This window comes from Mustelus asterias, chromosome 15, assembly GCF_964213995.1.
Source record: "Mustelus asterias chromosome 15, sMusAst1.hap1.1, whole genome shotgun sequence".
NCBI lineage: Eukaryota > Metazoa > Chordata > Chondrichthyes > Carcharhiniformes > Triakidae > Mustelus > Mustelus asterias.
Window position 1 is genome coordinate 102,245,619 of NC_135815.1, and position 16,461 is coordinate 102,262,079.

A 16,461-nucleotide genomic window follows, 5' to 3' on the forward strand; every position below is an offset into this window, starting at 1 on the left:
GGACTGTGGGAGGAAACCGGAGCACCCGGAGGAAACCCACGCAAACGTGGGGAGAATGTGCAAACTCCACACAGACAGTGACCTGAGGCCAGAATTGAACCTGGGTCCCTGGTGCTGAGAGGCAGCAGTGCTAACCACTGTGTCACCCTGTGCTCTGTAATAAATTAAATTTATTAAATCAAATCTTTTACATTCACAAATACATCTCTTCTCCTTTGAATGCTTTGTATTCCAATAATAAGCTATGGAAACCCAGGTTACATGACCACGAGGAGCAGCCAGTATAATCATATCAAAAATCATGCATAATCATTGTGACATTATTGTCTGATCATTCCAATATCATAATGAAACCGCTAGCTACTTCAGACAGGAGTTTCTACTGTTCGTTTCAAACCTGAGGAGAAACAATATATTAAATAGAGACTTTTCCAGACTGTTTTATGCTCTGCCACATCTCTTTGTGTCCATTTCTCAGCTGAACAAAGTCCATTCAGTGCCATGTCTGCTGATACCTATAGATCTCTTTTAACTTCAACTATTCAACACCACTCCACCAATGGACTTTCCCTGTTACCTGCTTTTCTTTGTTTGATATTTTATCCTTATCTAAATTAAATTTCATCTGCCATTTTCACTGATTTATCAGCTTTGTTGCACTCATCTTGTAGCCCCTGAGTTGCCACCACAGATTCAACTCCTCTGCCGCTATCCACCCACCCACGGTGTGAATTCATATTGTGCTTCAGACTCCAAATTCATATTGTCGCTGCTGCTGGTTACAGCCCACAGGATGAAAAGAGAAGATTACTTAGGAGGCCGGTACACAACACAAGTTGCGCCTCCTATCCCTATCAAACATGGTGGAATGCAGAAGCCTTTTGACCATGTAGGGCTGACCTAAACACTCCCCATAATCAGTTCAAAAAGATACCTTTACAACACAAAAATCAAACCGGTTTCTATTCTTAAAGTGGCAAATAAACTATAGAGTTAAAGCAGGTTCAAAATCAAAAGCTGCATTGCAGGACGATTTTGTTGTCACAATGTGCTTGTTAAGTCACATATGAACCAGACATGTTAAAATTCAGAGTGAAGAGTATGTAGTTTAGTTAATACACTACACCAATGAAAGTGTTTCTTTTCTGCACCTGTCAATCAAGATCTGCCTGAGGCCAATATTCAAAAATATTTGAGGTTATTTTGTCCCTACGCCCTGCCTAAAATGTATATGAGAATGGATGTGAGGTCATCCATTTTGGTAGGAATAGCAGCAAAATGGACTATGACTTAAATGGTAAAAAAAAGTTGCAGCATGCTGCTGTGCAGAGGTATCTGGGTGTCCTTGTGCAAGAATCACAAGGAGCTGGTTTGCAGGTACAGCAGGTTATTAAGAAGGCAAATGGAATGTTGTCCTTCATTGCTAGAGGGATGGAGTTTAAAAACAGCGAGGTTATGTTGCAGCTGCATAAGGTGCTGGTGAGGCCACACCTGGAGTACTTGTACAGTTTTGGTCTCCTTACTTGAGAAAGGATATACTGGCACTGGAGGGGATGCAGAGGAGATTCACTCGGTTGATGCCAGAGTTGAGAGGGTTGGTTTATAAGGAGAGACTGAGTAGACTGGGGCTATACTCATTGGAATTCGGAAGAATGAGGGGAGATCTTATAGAAACATATAAGATTATGAAGGGAATAGATAAGATAGAAGCAGGGAAGTTGTTTCCACTGGCAGGTGAAACTAGAACTAGGGGGCATGGCCTCAAAATAAGGACTGAGTTGAGGAGGAACTTCTTCACACAAAGGGTTGTGAATCTGTGGAATTCCCTGCCCAGTGAAGCAGTTGAGGCTACCTTATTGAATGTTTTTAAGGCAAGGATAGATAAATTTTTGAACAGTAAAGGAATTAAGGGTTATGGTGAGCGGGTGGGTAAGTGGAGCTGAGTCCACGAAAAGATCAGCCATGATCTTATTGAATGGCGGAGCAGGCTCGAGGGGCCAGATGACCTATTCCTGCTCCTAGTTCTTATATTCTTATTTGATACGAGGTTCAATCAATAGTTCAGAAATGCAGAGGTTGATTAACACCTGGCTCAGACATCACCATTTTGATTCCAGACACAATGGCTGGAATTTTACCGCCTCGTCCGCCCTGAAATTGGGGCTGGCGAGGCTCGCAGAAGGGAATTCTCCGTTGACCTCAGGTGGGATTTTTACGAGCCTCGCCTGAGCAAGATCCCGCCCATGGTGGTAAATTTTAAACCACAGTCTCTTACATAGAAGCAATCCTGAAAATCTAGATTGAAAGTACAAAATACTAGACACATGCTACCTGCCAGCACCTGAAGGAGAAATTTCATCTGAACCTGAAACTAGCACTGATATTGATGCACGTCATCAACCAGTCTGCTTTTCACTTCCATTCAAATCAATGATGATTAGCTATTGCCACAGTGGGTGGTCACTTCACAATTGCAGTTCTACAGCCAGACACTGAGTTAAAGGTCCATTTACTATTTGTGTCAACCGTGGCTCTATAGGTCGCCCAATATCCCCATGCTGATGTTTATGTTCACCCTTCCTTATCAAAGACCATCAGCATATCCTTCTATTCCTTTCTCCCTCATGCGTTTATCTAGCTTCCCCTTGAATGCATCTACATTATTCCCCTCAAATACCCAGTGTTATAGTTGGTCCTACAATCTAACTGTGCTCTGTGTATAGAAGGTTCTTCTGAATTCCCTGTTTGATTTATTAGTGACTATAATTTATTCATGTCCCCTAGTTCTACTCACGCCCACAAGTGGAAACATTACCTTGTCAAATTATTTCATGATGTTGAAATCCTTTATCAGGCCATCCACTCAGTCTTCTCTTTACTAGAGAAAAGAGCCTCACTCAGCATGTTCAATCTTTCCTCATACCCTCTTACTCCACATAGTTTTGATATGATTCTAATAAATCTTTCTTGCATCTTCTCCATTGCCTCTGAACAGTTCTGGTTCCCATTTTATAATCAGATACACAGTACATGAAGTGTACTCTGACTAAAATTTCCTCCAGGGTTAACATAAGAACATAAGAAATAGGAGCAGGAGTAGGCCATCTAGCCCCTCGAGCCTGCCCCGCCATTCAATAAGATCATGGCTGATCTGAAGTGGATCAGTTCCACTTACCCGCCTGATCCCTATAACCCCTAATTCCCTTACCGATCAAGAATCCATCTATCTGTGAGTTAAACATATTCAACGAGGTAGCCTCCACCACTTCAGTGGGCAGAGAATCCCAGAGATTCACCACCCTCTGAGAGAAGAAGTTCCTCCTCAACTCTTCATAACTTCTTAACATAACATCTCTGCTTTTCGGTTCTATCCCTCCAGAAATGCTTTTTCTTTTTTATGACTTTATTAATCTATTTCAATTCTTCATATTGATTTCTCCATCTGTACTCTACCCCTTTTAAACACCTATTTTCCAAGGGTGGAGACAGGAAGGTGTTGGGGTACCTTCCCTCTTGATTAAAGGCCCCTCACCACAGAGGAGGGTGCATGCCCAGTGTTTTCCTGTGTGGTGTCCTTTGCATTAACTATACAATCCAATTCAGTGACATCCTTAAGGGACCTGGGTATCCTTGTCAATAAGTTACTGAAAGCTAACATCTAGGTGCACAATCAATTAGGAAGGCTAATGGTATTTTAGCCTTTATCGCAAGAAGATTTGAGTGCAGGAGTAGGAAAGTCTTGCTTCAACTATATAGAACCTTGCTAGACCTCACCTGGAGTACTGCATGCAATTTTGGTCCCCTTATATTGGGAAGCATATTATTGCCATAGAGGAAATGTCATGAAGGTTCACTAGATTTGTTCCCAGAATGGTGGGACTAACCTATGAAGAGCAATTGGGGAAACTGGTGTGTATTCTCTAGAATTTCAAAGAATGAGAGGTGATCTCATTGACATCGTAAAGGAAGAGACAGGGTAGATGCAGGTATGATGTTTCCCTTGGTTGGGCAGTCCAGAACCAGGGGGCACAGTTTCAAAACAAGAGGACTGCCATTTAGGACTGAGATGAGAAATTATTTTACTTGAGAGGGTTGTGAATCTTTGGAATTCTCTCCCTCAGAGGGCTGCAGAAGCTCAGTCATTGAGTATGTTTAAAGCAGAGATTGATATGTCTAAATATTAATGACATCCATACAGGGATAGCAATATTGTGGAGGAAACTGCATTAAAGTGGATGATCAGCTATTATCTATTGAATGGCAAAGCAGCTTGAAGGACTGAATGACCTGCTCCTGCTCCAATAAGAAATCATGCTTCAGCTTCCTGACGCCAAATTGATAGGGATGGTGAATTTAGCACCAACCCTTGCGGAATACCATTGCCAATCTGAATAACTACCTTTAACCCCTACGCTCTGTTTTCTAGCTTGCTATCCGTTCTGTTGCTTGTTCCCTGATGCTACATGTTCTATTCTGAGGCACAAGTCTACTAAGCAGTACTTTATCAAAGGTTTTTTGGAAATCCAAATGTATTATATTTACTGCATTATCCTTGTCCACCCTTTCTATTACATTCTCAAAGAATTCTGTAAGGTTGGGCAAGTATGACCTTGACTTTTGAAATTTGAGTACTCTGTGTTTTCAATTTCTAGATATTTTTCAGTTACGTCGTTGATTAACAATTCCATTATCTTTTACTACCAGTGTAAGCTAATTGGTCTACAGTTGCATGGACTTGTTTGACATATCCATATGCAGCAAGACTTGGACAACATTCAGGCTTGGCCTGATAAGTGACAGTAACATTTGTGCCAAATGAGTGCCAGGCAATGATCATCTCTAGCAAGAGAGAATCCAACCATCTCTTGACATTCAATGGCATTACCATTGTGAAATCCCCCATTATCAATGTCCTGGGGGTTACCATTGATCAGAAACTGAACTAGACCAGCCATATAAATACACTTGACTATAAGATAAGAGGCTGGGAATTCAATGGCGAGTAACTCACCTCCTGATTTCCCAAAGCCTGCCCACAAGGCACAAGTCAGGAGTGTGATGTTCCCTCCCACTTTACATACTGGCAGACAAGGAGTCCTGCAAGCACTGGAAAAGCTCCATTCTCAAAACACGTAAGTTTAAACGGGTCCTGAGTCATCTCTCCCACCGTGACCGTTACTCTCTTTCTTTTCATTTTCCCCACTGTAAAATACCTGGAGAGGAATGCAAGAAGTGTTTTTGTTCTTCTGGTTGTATATCCTGAAACACCTCTATTCACTGTTTTTCCTCTTGTCTGTGGCATCATTGCAGTGGTCTGGAGGTAAGGTGGCTTAATGTTGTGTCTGTGATGTAATAAGTTACTGGGCATCTTGAATATCTTTTTAGATGGTCAAGGGAGACTTTGAACAAAAAGGAATGTCCATAAAAGTTCCTCCTTTAAGCCCCCAGTACTGCACAGATTTCTTTGTTGAATCCGCAAAGGCAGTTTGTCCTTCTATTAGTTTTCAGTCAACAGGAAATGCACATCTCAAACAGAACATATCTCTTTTCTGATCAAACCAACCAAATCCCAGGGTATGGGTGAGGATGCTCTACTTTCTATGAGGCACTTTGTAGCCAGCTAGGGTCTTATACCTAAGGATTTATTTGTTGTGATTAAATAGAACCACGTACTATCTAAATAAATCTGATGCATGTAGAATTTCTGCATAATTACAACATTTCTTATGTATCAAATCCTGAAACTACAATGTCTTGCAAAACTGCAGCTTATGCATACATTTAAATTGCTTTACAAAAACTGAAGCTTTCAGAAGGATGACTGTGAAAGTAGTGAAACTCTGGCAAATACAGCTTTCTGATGTATCTATCCCCATCCTACCAAATTCAGTCAATTTAAAAGAACCCATTGAAAGAGAGGACGGACAAGCTTAAGCTGGTTTAAAACATAAAGTAAGAGGGTTAGAGCAATTTGACTGCCAAAAAAGCAGTTTACAACCCTGGGCAGTATTCGTAATAGTGCCTTAGAAAGCCGATCAAGATGCTATAACAAAGATAATGGGGCTGAGAAGAAAACAATCCCTCCATTTTTTTCCCAGCCTAATCTGGTTTCAGATGAAGTTTCATTGTCTCTTCTGCCTAGCCAATAAAGCTTATGGTGATGGAGCAGCAGCATTATTGAAGCTTTATTTGGCTGAGAGAAAGCTGATGAAGAGCACAATCACTTCACAATCAAAGAGGAGAAATCACAGCAGCATTTCCTAAGCTTCACTTTACAGAGAGACTGAAGATAACAATAAAAAACAGCATTATTCCTACCAGATCTTTATCATTTGTCAGCAAGCAGCCTGTTAAAACAAAGCTTCGTATCAGTCAAAATCCAGTTCTTCATTCCAGTCACAAACACTAAGGAAAGTGCATCAACACATACTGCTCAGAACAAGTGAAATAGAACAGCAAGGTTAAGGTATGGGCAGGAAAATGTTTAATTCTTCTATCAGGAACATCAGGGTGTAGGTGCTTCTGAACTGAGTATATAGGATTTCTGTTTATGCAGCAGGGAGTGTGGATTGCACTACTGAGGTACCAAATCTTCAGTTGTTTTTAAATAAATTTTAAAGGCATTCCTTATCAGGCTATTTATATTGCTAAATATTGGTGCTAAGTATGTTCAGTTACACTAACATTAGATCATTTAATGTAAGTTGAGGAAATTTCTGAAATTTGAGGACATGATTATCAAACACTTGTGCCTAGGAATTCCACCAGGCAGCACACGCTGCATGGAGACATGATGTGGAGTTGCCGGCGTTGGACTGGGGTAAGCACAGTAAGGAGTCTCACAACACTAGGTTAAAGTCCAACAGGTTTATTTGGTAGCACGAGCTTTTGGAGCTCCGAAAGCTTGTGCTACCAAATAAACCTGTTGGACTTTAACCTGGTGTTGTGAAACTACTTACTATGCATGGAGACAAACAGCCCCATAGGGTGGACAGGAAACTTGCTGCCTGTTATCTTGGTGTATGAAAAAGAGGACCCGCTCATGAGAGAGTGAATATTGCAATGATGAGTCCAGCCCTGTTTGAGGCCCTCTGCAGGAAAACCAGGTCCTACATATAGCCTAAGGCACTCATTAAAGGGGCAGCCTCTACCTTCCCTGATTCCAACCAACCCCTGTTTGCGCTTTTCATCCCCTTTCAGGTGTCACATCAGATCCATTCAGGTGTGGAGATCTATTCCCGCGATGCTTGAATTTCTGCATCATGTTCACAAACTATAGTGTTTTGAAATTTTCAGCTTTCCAGTGTTTATTTCATGTCTTCTGGTGAAGTTGTTGAAAGCAACAGCTGTAAAACCACTCGATAATGCTGTTGAATAAACAAAAATGTAGAGCGCAGGAAGGTATCAATGGACTGGTCAGGTGGGCAGAGCAGTGGCAAATGGAATTCAACCTGGAAAAGTGAGGAAGGCTAACAAAGCAAAGAATTACACTAAATGTTAGGATCCTGGAAATTGCTGAAGGTCAGACAGACCTTGGAATGTATAGCTATAGATTCCTGAGAATAGCAGACCAGGTAAATAAGGTGGTTAAGAAGGCTTATGGGATACCTACTTTTATTAGTCGAGGCTTAGAATACGAGAGCAGCGAGGTCCATGCTGGAACTATGTAAAACATTGGTTCGGTCACAACTGGAGTACTGTGTGCTGTTCTGGTCACCACATTATATGGAGGATGTGATTGCACTGGAGAGGGTGCAGAGGAGATTTACCAGGATGCTGCCTGGGCTGGAAGGACTGAACTATGAGGAAAGATTGAATAGGCTAGGGCTGTTTTCATTGAAGCAGTGAAGTTTGAGAAGGGATCTGATGGAGGTGTAAAAGATTATGTGTATAGATAAGGTGGATGGGAACGCACTTTTTTCCATTAGTAGAGGGGTCAATAACCAGGGGGCAGAGATTTAAGGTAAGGGGTAGAAGGCTAAGAGAGGAGTTGAGGAGAAACTTTTTCACTGAGGGTGATGGGAGTCTGGAACTCTCTGCCTGTCAGGGTGGTTAAGTCAGAAAGTCTTGTAACATTTAAGTGTCAAGATATTCACTTGTGCTGCAGTAACCTCCAGGGCTATGAGCCAAGCACTGGAAAATGGGATTAGTGTAGTCAGATCTTTGTTAACCAGAGTGGACACGGTTGGCCGAATGGCTTCTTTCTGTGCTGTAAATGTCTATGAATATATTATTTATTTAAAGACTGCCATGTCAAATGAAAATGTTTACTTATTTTCTATTTTGTTAGCTTCCATTTATAAATGGTTAACTGCTGAACTAAGTATATAGGATTTTTGTTTATAGAGTCATAGAGGTTTACAGCATGGAAACAGGCCCTTCGGCCCAACTTGTCCATGCCACCCTTTTTTAAAATAAAAACACCTAAGTTAGTCCCAATTGCCCACATTTGGTCCATATCCCTCTGCATTAGTACCCATGTAACTGTCTAAACGCTTTTTAAAAGACAAAATTGTACCCACCTCTACTACTACCTCTGGCAGCTTGTTCCAGACACTCACCACCCTGAGAGAGAGAAAATTGTCCCTCTGGACACTTTTGTATTTCTCCCCTCTCACCTTAAACCTACGCCCTCTGGTTTTAGACTCCCCTACCTTTATGAAAAAGATTTGACTATCTAGCTGATCTATGCCCCTCATTACTTTATAAGATCACCCCTCAGTCTCCTATGCTCCAGAGAAAGAAGTCCCAGTGTATCCAGCCTCTCCTTATAATTCAAACCATCAAGTCCCAGTAGCATCCTAGTAAATCTCTTCTGTACTCTTTCTAGTTTAATAATATTCTTTCTATAATAGGGTGACCAGAATTGCACACAGTGTTCCAAGTGTGGCCTTACCAATGTATTGTACAACTTCAACAAGACGTCCCAATTCCTGTATCCAATGTTTTGACCAATGAAACCAAACATGCTGAATGCCTTCTTCACCACTCTGTCCACCTGTGACCCCACTATGAACATGTACCCCTAGATCTCTTTGTTCTATAACTCTCACCAACGCCTCATTAACTGAGTAAGTCCTGCCCTGGTTAAATCGACCAAAATGCATCACCTCGCATTTATCTAAATTAAACTCCATCTGCCATTCATCAGCTCACTGGCTCAATTGATCAAGATTCCGTTGCAATCTGAGATAACCTTCTTCACTGTCCACGATGCTACCAATCTTGGTGTCATCTGCAAACTTACTGACCATGCCTCCTATATTCTCATCCAAATCATTAATATAAATGACAAATAACAGTGGACCCAGCACCGATCCCTGAGGCACACCACTGGCCACAGGTCTCCAGTTTGGAAAACAACTCTCTACAATCACCCTCTGTCTTCTGTCGTCAAGCCAATTTTATAAGCAATTGGCTACCTCACCCTGGACCCCATGAGATTTAACCTCATGCAACAACCTGCCATGTGGTAAGGCCTTGCTAAAGTCCATGTAGACAACATCAATTGCACTGCCCTCATCTACCTTCTTGGTTACCTCTTCAAAAAACTCAAATCAAATTTGTGAGACATGATTTTCCACTCACAAAGCCATGCTGACTGTCCCTAATCAGTCCTTGCGCCCATCAATATCATCCTACCCAATAGATGGTGCATTCTCCTGTATTAGTTTACCCATTTTTGTAGTAGGAAGTGTGGATTGCACCACTGAGGTGCCAAACCTTCAGTTTTTAAATAAATTTTAAAAGCATCCATAATCAGACTATTTATATTGCTAAATACTGGTGCTAAGTATGTTCAGTTATGCTAATGGTACTAAGAGTGGCATGGTGGCACAGTGATTAGCACTGCTGCCTCACAGCGCCAGGGACCTGGGGTTCAATTCTGGTCTTGGGTCACTGTCTGTGTGGCGTTTGCATGTTCTCCCCGTGTCTGCGTGGGTTTCCTCAGAGTGCTCCGGTTTCCTTCCACAGTCCAAAGATATGCGGGCTAGGTGGATTGGCCATGCTAAATTGCCCCTTAGTATCAGGGGGATTAGCAGGGTAAATATGTGGAGTTATGGGGATAGGGCCTGGGTGGGATTATGGTTGGTGCAGACTCGATGGGCCGAATGGCCTCCTTCTGCTCTGTAGGATTCTATTCTAACATTAGATCATTTAATGTAAGTTGGGAAAATTTCTGAAATTTATGAGGACATGATTATTAAACACTTGTGCCTGGAAATTCCACCAGGCAGCGCACACTGCATGGAGACAAACAGCCCCATGTGGTCACAATGCACGTCAGTGTGTTTCTGTACTGCTTTCGAAATTTCGACTCCTCTGTAGTCTTAGTTTAGAAATGCACTGTTACCATGAAGTCTTTGATATAGAAGTAGAAAGGATCTGTGAGATGGAGTGAAGTTTATTGACCTTCCAGTGTCTGGTTGATCCTTTATAAAATTATTTTTATGCACATTCCATTCATTTGTAATAATTAAAACCTCTACCCATTATTTTTTGACAAAACCTAAAGCTATTTGAAAGATGAGAACCCAAGGCTAAATAGCAACAGGGCACCCATTGAAAAATCACAAGGGTAACAGACATTTCAAACAGTGCAGTGCTTAATATGTAAACAGCCTTCGGATGAAAGGGAGCATAGTTTTGGAATGGTGAATTATTCAGGCAGCTATATACTTCAGCTGATGTCAATAAATAAAACTGACTTTAGTGCCGTTTTCTGACTCTCTCCTATTCAGGTCTTCTTGCCATAACATGACCGGTGACATAGAGAGTGAACTTGGGTTCACTGCCTATGCCACAGCCTTGATAGATGACCCTTTGGCCTGGACCCAAGCAGGTAAGAGACTTTGACTGATATAAAAATGTGCAACAAAAGGTTAGTAAACAAACATGTCTCGCCTGAGGGGTTTACAAGTGGATATTTGAAAGATGCAAAAAAGTGAGAACTTAAAAATGTTGCTATTCAGTAAACTCTAAACTCTTTAGAAATATTCACAAGGTGATAGTAATATATTTATCAACCTGGAACTTAAATATTTTTAAATGTTCTCTGGGCTTTTAATTCCTCTGCAATTTTTTATTTTTGAACTAAGTAATATTATTTTGCACGCCAATGAATCATATCACTGGCATTTTAATAACACCACAATAACCTCAATTGCAATCCATTCAATTTAAGTATCACCTTTAATCTTTATTAAAACTAGTGCATATTGTTTTTAAATATTGTAACCACTAATTAATGAATGATACTTGATGTGCGTGATTCTGTATATTAAAATAATGCAGTATAAAAGCAAATACCATATATTATATATTTTTAAGGGAACTCTCTTGATGGCGAAGAACCACAGGTATGTCTTTTTTTTTTCCTTTTGTGCATATGCATGAAAATAATTTAATATATAAAGGCTGGGGTGGCACAGTGGTTAGCACTGCTGCCTCAGCGCCAGGGACTGAGGTTCAATTCCCTCGCTTGGGTCACGGTCTGTGCGGAGTCTGCACATTCTCCCCGTGTCTGCGTGGGTTTCCTCCGGGTGCTCCGGTTTCCACCCACACTCCAAAGATGTGCAGGTTAGGTGGAATGGCCATGCTAAATTGCCCCTCAGTGTCCTAAATGTGTAGGATAGGGGGAGTAGTGGGGTAAATGTGTGGGGTTACTGGGGTTAGGTGGGGGGTAGGCTTGGGCAAGTTGCTCTGTCAGAGTAAGTGCAGACCCAATGGGCTGAATGGCCTCCTTCTGCACTGCAGGGATTCTATTAAATTATTGCAGGTTCATCAGCAGCTGAATGGGAGAAAACTGTCTCATGTTCAATATGGAAAGGTGAATCTTTTCAGTTTACTAACCGAATGTAATTGTGATATTTCCATGGGGACCATGAGCATCAGTTTTTTTTCCATTCATGGTATGTGGGCGTCACTGGCTAGGCCAGCAATTATTGTGCATCCCTACTTGCCCTTGAGAAGGTGGTGGTGAGCTGTCTTCTTGAACCGCTACCGTCCATGTGATGTAGGTACATCCACAGTGCTGTTAGGGAGGGAGTACCAGCATTTTGATCCAGTGACAGGGAAGGAACAGCGATATGTTTCCAAGTCAGGATGGTGTGTGGCCTGAGGGGGAACTTCCAGGTGGTGCTATTCCCATGCATCTGCAGCCCTTCTGCCTGGGTGGTAGTGGTCCTGGGTTTGGATGGTGCTGCCGAAGCAGCCTGGGTGAGTTCATGCAGTGCATTTTGTGAATGGTACACACTACTGCAAGAGTGCATTGGTTGTGGAGGGAGTGAATGTTTGCGGAAGAGATGCCAATCAAAAGAATGCTTTGTCTTGGATGGTGTCAAGCTTTTTGAGTGTTATTGAAGCTGCACTCATCTGGACTAGGGGAGAGTATTCCGTCATGCTGCTGGCTTTTCCCTTTTAGAATGTGGACAGGCTTTGGGGAGTCAGGAGACGCGCTTTTGCTACAGGATTCCTAGCCTCTGATCTGCTCTGGTCGCCACAGCATTTATAGGGCTAGTGCAGTTCAGTTTTTGGTCAATGGTTTTAGTTTGTTTATTATTGTCAAAAGTAGGCTTACATTAACACTGCAATGATGCTACTGTGAAAATCCCATTATCGTCACACTCCGGCGCCTGAAGGAGAATTTCGGACTGTGGGAGGAAACCGGAGCACCCGGAGGAAACCCACGCAGACACGGGGGAGAATGTGCAGACTCTGCACAGACAGTGACCCAAGCCGCGAATTGAACCCGGATCCCGGCACGATGAGGCAGCACTGCTAACCACTGTGCCACCATGCTGCCCTAACTCATGGCTGATCTGACATTCCTCATGTCCACTTTCCTACCCTTTCTCCGTAACCTTTGATTCCCTTGCTGCTCAAAGATCTATCTCAGCCTTAAATATGCACAAGGTCTCTGCCCCCGCAGCTCTTGGAGGCAAGGAGTTCCAAAGACACTCAACCATCTGAGGGAAGAAATTCCTCCTCATCTCAGTCTTAAATTGGCATCCCTTTATTCTGGACTCTGTCCTCCAGTTCTAGACTCTCTGATGAGGGGAAACATCCTCTCAGCATTTACCCTGACAAGCCCTGTAAAAATTCTGTGTTTCAATGCAATCACTTCTCATTATTCTAAACTCCAATGAGTAGAGGCCCAACCTGTGTAACCTTTCCTCATAAGTAAATCCCTCCATACCAGGGATCATGATGGAAGGAAGGTCATTGATGAAACAGCTGACGATGGTTGGGCCTCGGACACTCTCCTGAGAAACTCCTGCAATGATTTCCTGGAGTTGAGGTGATTGACCTTCTTCCTTTGTGATAGGCATGACTTCAGCCAGCAGACAGCTTTCCCCTTGATTCCCATTGACTCCGGTTTTGCTAGAATTCTTTGATGCCTCACTCGGTCAAATGCAGCCTTGATATTAAGGACATTCACTCTCGCCTCACCTCTGGAGTTCAACTCTTTAGTTCATGTTTGAACAAAGGCTGTAATGAGTTCAGGAGCTGGGTGACCCTGGCGGAACCCAAGCTGAATGTCAGTAAGCAGGTTATTATTAAGCAAGTGCTGCTTGATGGCACTGTAGAAGACCCCTTCCACTACTTTACTGATGATCGAGAATTAACTGGTGGGGTGGTAATTGGCTGGGTTGGATTTGCCCGGCTTTTTGTGTACAAGAAATACCTGGGCAATTTTCCACATTGCTGGGTAAATGTCAGTGTTGTAGCTGTACTGGAACAGCTTGGCTAGGGGTGGAGCAAGTTCTGGAGCACGGGGTCTTCAGTACTGTTGCTGGAATATTGTCACAGCCCATTGCCTTTGCAGTATCCAGTGATGTCATGTGGAGTGAATTGAATTGATTGAAGACTGACATCTGTGATGCTGGGGACCTCTGGAGGAGGCAGAGATGGATCGTCTACTCTGCGTTTCTGGCTGAAGGTTATAGCAAATACCTCAGCCTTATCTTTTGTACTTGGGGCCACCATTTATCTGAACCCCCTTTATTTTTAGCAATGTTTTCAATGGCTTCTCAGCAATCAGAAGCAACCATATACAGATCCCACTAGGATATATAATTAACTTATTATACAGTTCTTTCCATTGTTTAAATGTGGTGTCACTCGTGAACTTTGTCTATTACATCCCCATATTCACTCAAAAAGGCTGAATAGTATTGTCAGTTGAATATCTTATTTCTGGAGTTAAATGGGTTTGTTTTTGATGGGTTTTGGCCAGGTGCACAGTTACCAACATGTATCTGTTTAGAAATTCATTTTAGACATTTTTTCAATGTTATTTTTGCTCTTTATGTTTACATTTGAAATCTATGTTATGGAAAAATGACATTACAGAAGAAGCTGCCCTGATGTTGTTGAACTGATGGATTGTGTCAAAAAAAGTAAAGTTAACATAAGTCTCCTTCAGAAACAAAAAGTGTGTGTGTTACATTTATAGACTGCAATCATTGTCACTTCCATGTTAATGCAAAACTGTTTTAGATGTGCACTGACACAAGAGTGGTAGTGTAACTCAGTTCATCCCTGAACTGTCTCCCAGGCACCCTGACCCCAAAATGTATGGAACACCCCCTCCTCCCAAAGGCCACCTTACACTGGTTTAAAATCCAAATGACCTCAGTGTAACTCCAGGCTAATATTTTTTAAATGGTTCAAACGTTGTAAGCAAGTGGCTACTCCTAATATTGAAAATTAGCTCTTCACTTGAGTCCAATTTTACAAACACACCAGTCCAGTGCAAAGCATAAATCTGTTCTTCCAAACACATTGCATTACACATACTGGCCAAGACTGAGCTGCAATTGAACTCCAGCCTAATTATCTTAGCTAAGCACAAACATTTGAATCCATTCAGCCATCTTCAGTAAATTCAAGTGAGCAACGTGGATTGTTTGGGCACATCCTCATTAACATAATAAATGTTAATATTAGGAAGTTCCCATATTATTATTAAATAATAATTGCTAGCTAATTTATAATTCTTTTGTGGTTTTCATGCTATTAAAGATGTGTTCTTCCTCTGCAGGAACTTGAAAACAGCAGCACTCTGAAAGTGGTACATTTTGGGCTAGTGTGAATAGCAATTTTATATTGACAGAGAGAATTAGTAGTGACTTTAAAATAAGTGGTCTATAAATGGCACAATAGCTGAAGTAAGTGCAATGGTTTTAATTACTATTATCCTCATCTATTAAAATGCTTTTTCCAATGTTTAATCATAAAACAAGAATTACAGAAAGGGTTGCCCCAGCTCCAAAGGATGAGAAGATGGTTTAGTTACTATCCTGCAAAGATATTTTGATGGCAAACAGGTCAATTTAATACACTTTTTAAAAATGACATAAATTCTTTACATAAACTTGTATAGGGTAGGTAAGAAAAAGCAAACCATTGATTATTATTTAATTATGTTGCTGCAGTTGAATTACTTCTGATTTTGTTTAGTAACATCTCTCCAGCCACCAAATATTAATTATCTGCAATATTTAGTTCCACAATTAAAAAACATTGAGGCACTCCTAGTTTTTGTATCCAAGTGTTTGTGATATAAACAAAGTTCATAAAGGACAGAGTTTAATTAATTGTGACTTCAAACGTGGAGAAATTTATATCTCCTTGTGTCCATTTTTCTTTTATTTGTCCATAATATTAACATTTTATTGTAGATATTTTATTTAAGCAATGTGTTTAGAAACCAGGATGTCCATAGGAATATCATTGTTCCTTGGTCTTTAATTCAAATTGAGGTTATATTGAAAATCAACCTTTTGTCAACTGTAGTAAAATTCTTATTGCATTTTGACAATAAACAGTTTGTGGCAATACCTTGACTTTATACACAACACACATTTTATCTGGGAGAACTGCTTTTGTCCATTTCAGTCATGGCTTCTGTGGAAACTGATGATGGCCTGTATGAGGGATTAATCTAGCATCAATCAGTGGTGTATAATCCTTCGTGCATAGCATTTTTCTTTGCTTTGTACGTTAAGAGGATTTGAGTTTAGAATGCATAAATTGATGCTAAAAATCTACATAAGATCAAGATTACTTCATTTCTCAAAATTCTTGCGTTCCCCGAGTCGCTGCTATTACAAATTTCTAAACAACAGGAAATATTTTATAAATTTATCATCATACACATGAGGGACTCCAGCAAACCTCCTCACTATGGGAATCAGCTACTTTGGATGTTCTGACTGTTAATATTTTAGGGTATATGATGTTATCAAACTTGGTTAATATTTTGATTATGGTCACTATTGTATGACATCTGAAGTCTTCATATGAAAATGTGGTTAAACTGTCTTGTAAGGAACAAATTATGGATTTGAATGTGCTGTACTATAAATTGTGTGAAAATATAGTACATGCAATGAATACTGCTACGAGTGTAGTAAGGAAAAATTACAAATGCTGGATATCAGAAATATAGGACAT

General features: G+C 41.0%; 1 protein-coding gene across 10 annotated transcripts in view; it reads left to right on the plus strand.

Annotated features, from left to right (window-relative positions):
- wdpcp (WD repeat containing planar cell polarity effector) overlaps positions 1-15,845 on the plus strand; it is a 142,667-nt gene extending 126,822 nt beyond the window's left edge. For 9 of the 10 annotated variants that reach the window (XM_078230436.1, XM_078230443.1, XM_078230438.1 and 6 more), the window contains 3 exons: positions 10,743-10,843; positions 11,332-11,360; positions 15,047-15,845. In XM_078230436.1, coding sequence (XP_078086562.1) covers positions 10,743-10,843; positions 11,332-11,360; positions 15,047-15,097 — 181 coding nt within the window. In that variant the 3' untranslated portion in view covers positions 15,098-15,845. Of the gene's footprint in view, positions 1-10,742; positions 10,844-11,331; positions 11,361-13,828; positions 13,903-15,046 lie in introns of those variants that run through there. The other variant, XM_078230442.1, reaches the window with a different exon arrangement.
- Positions 15,846-16,461: the final 616 nt, after the last annotated feature.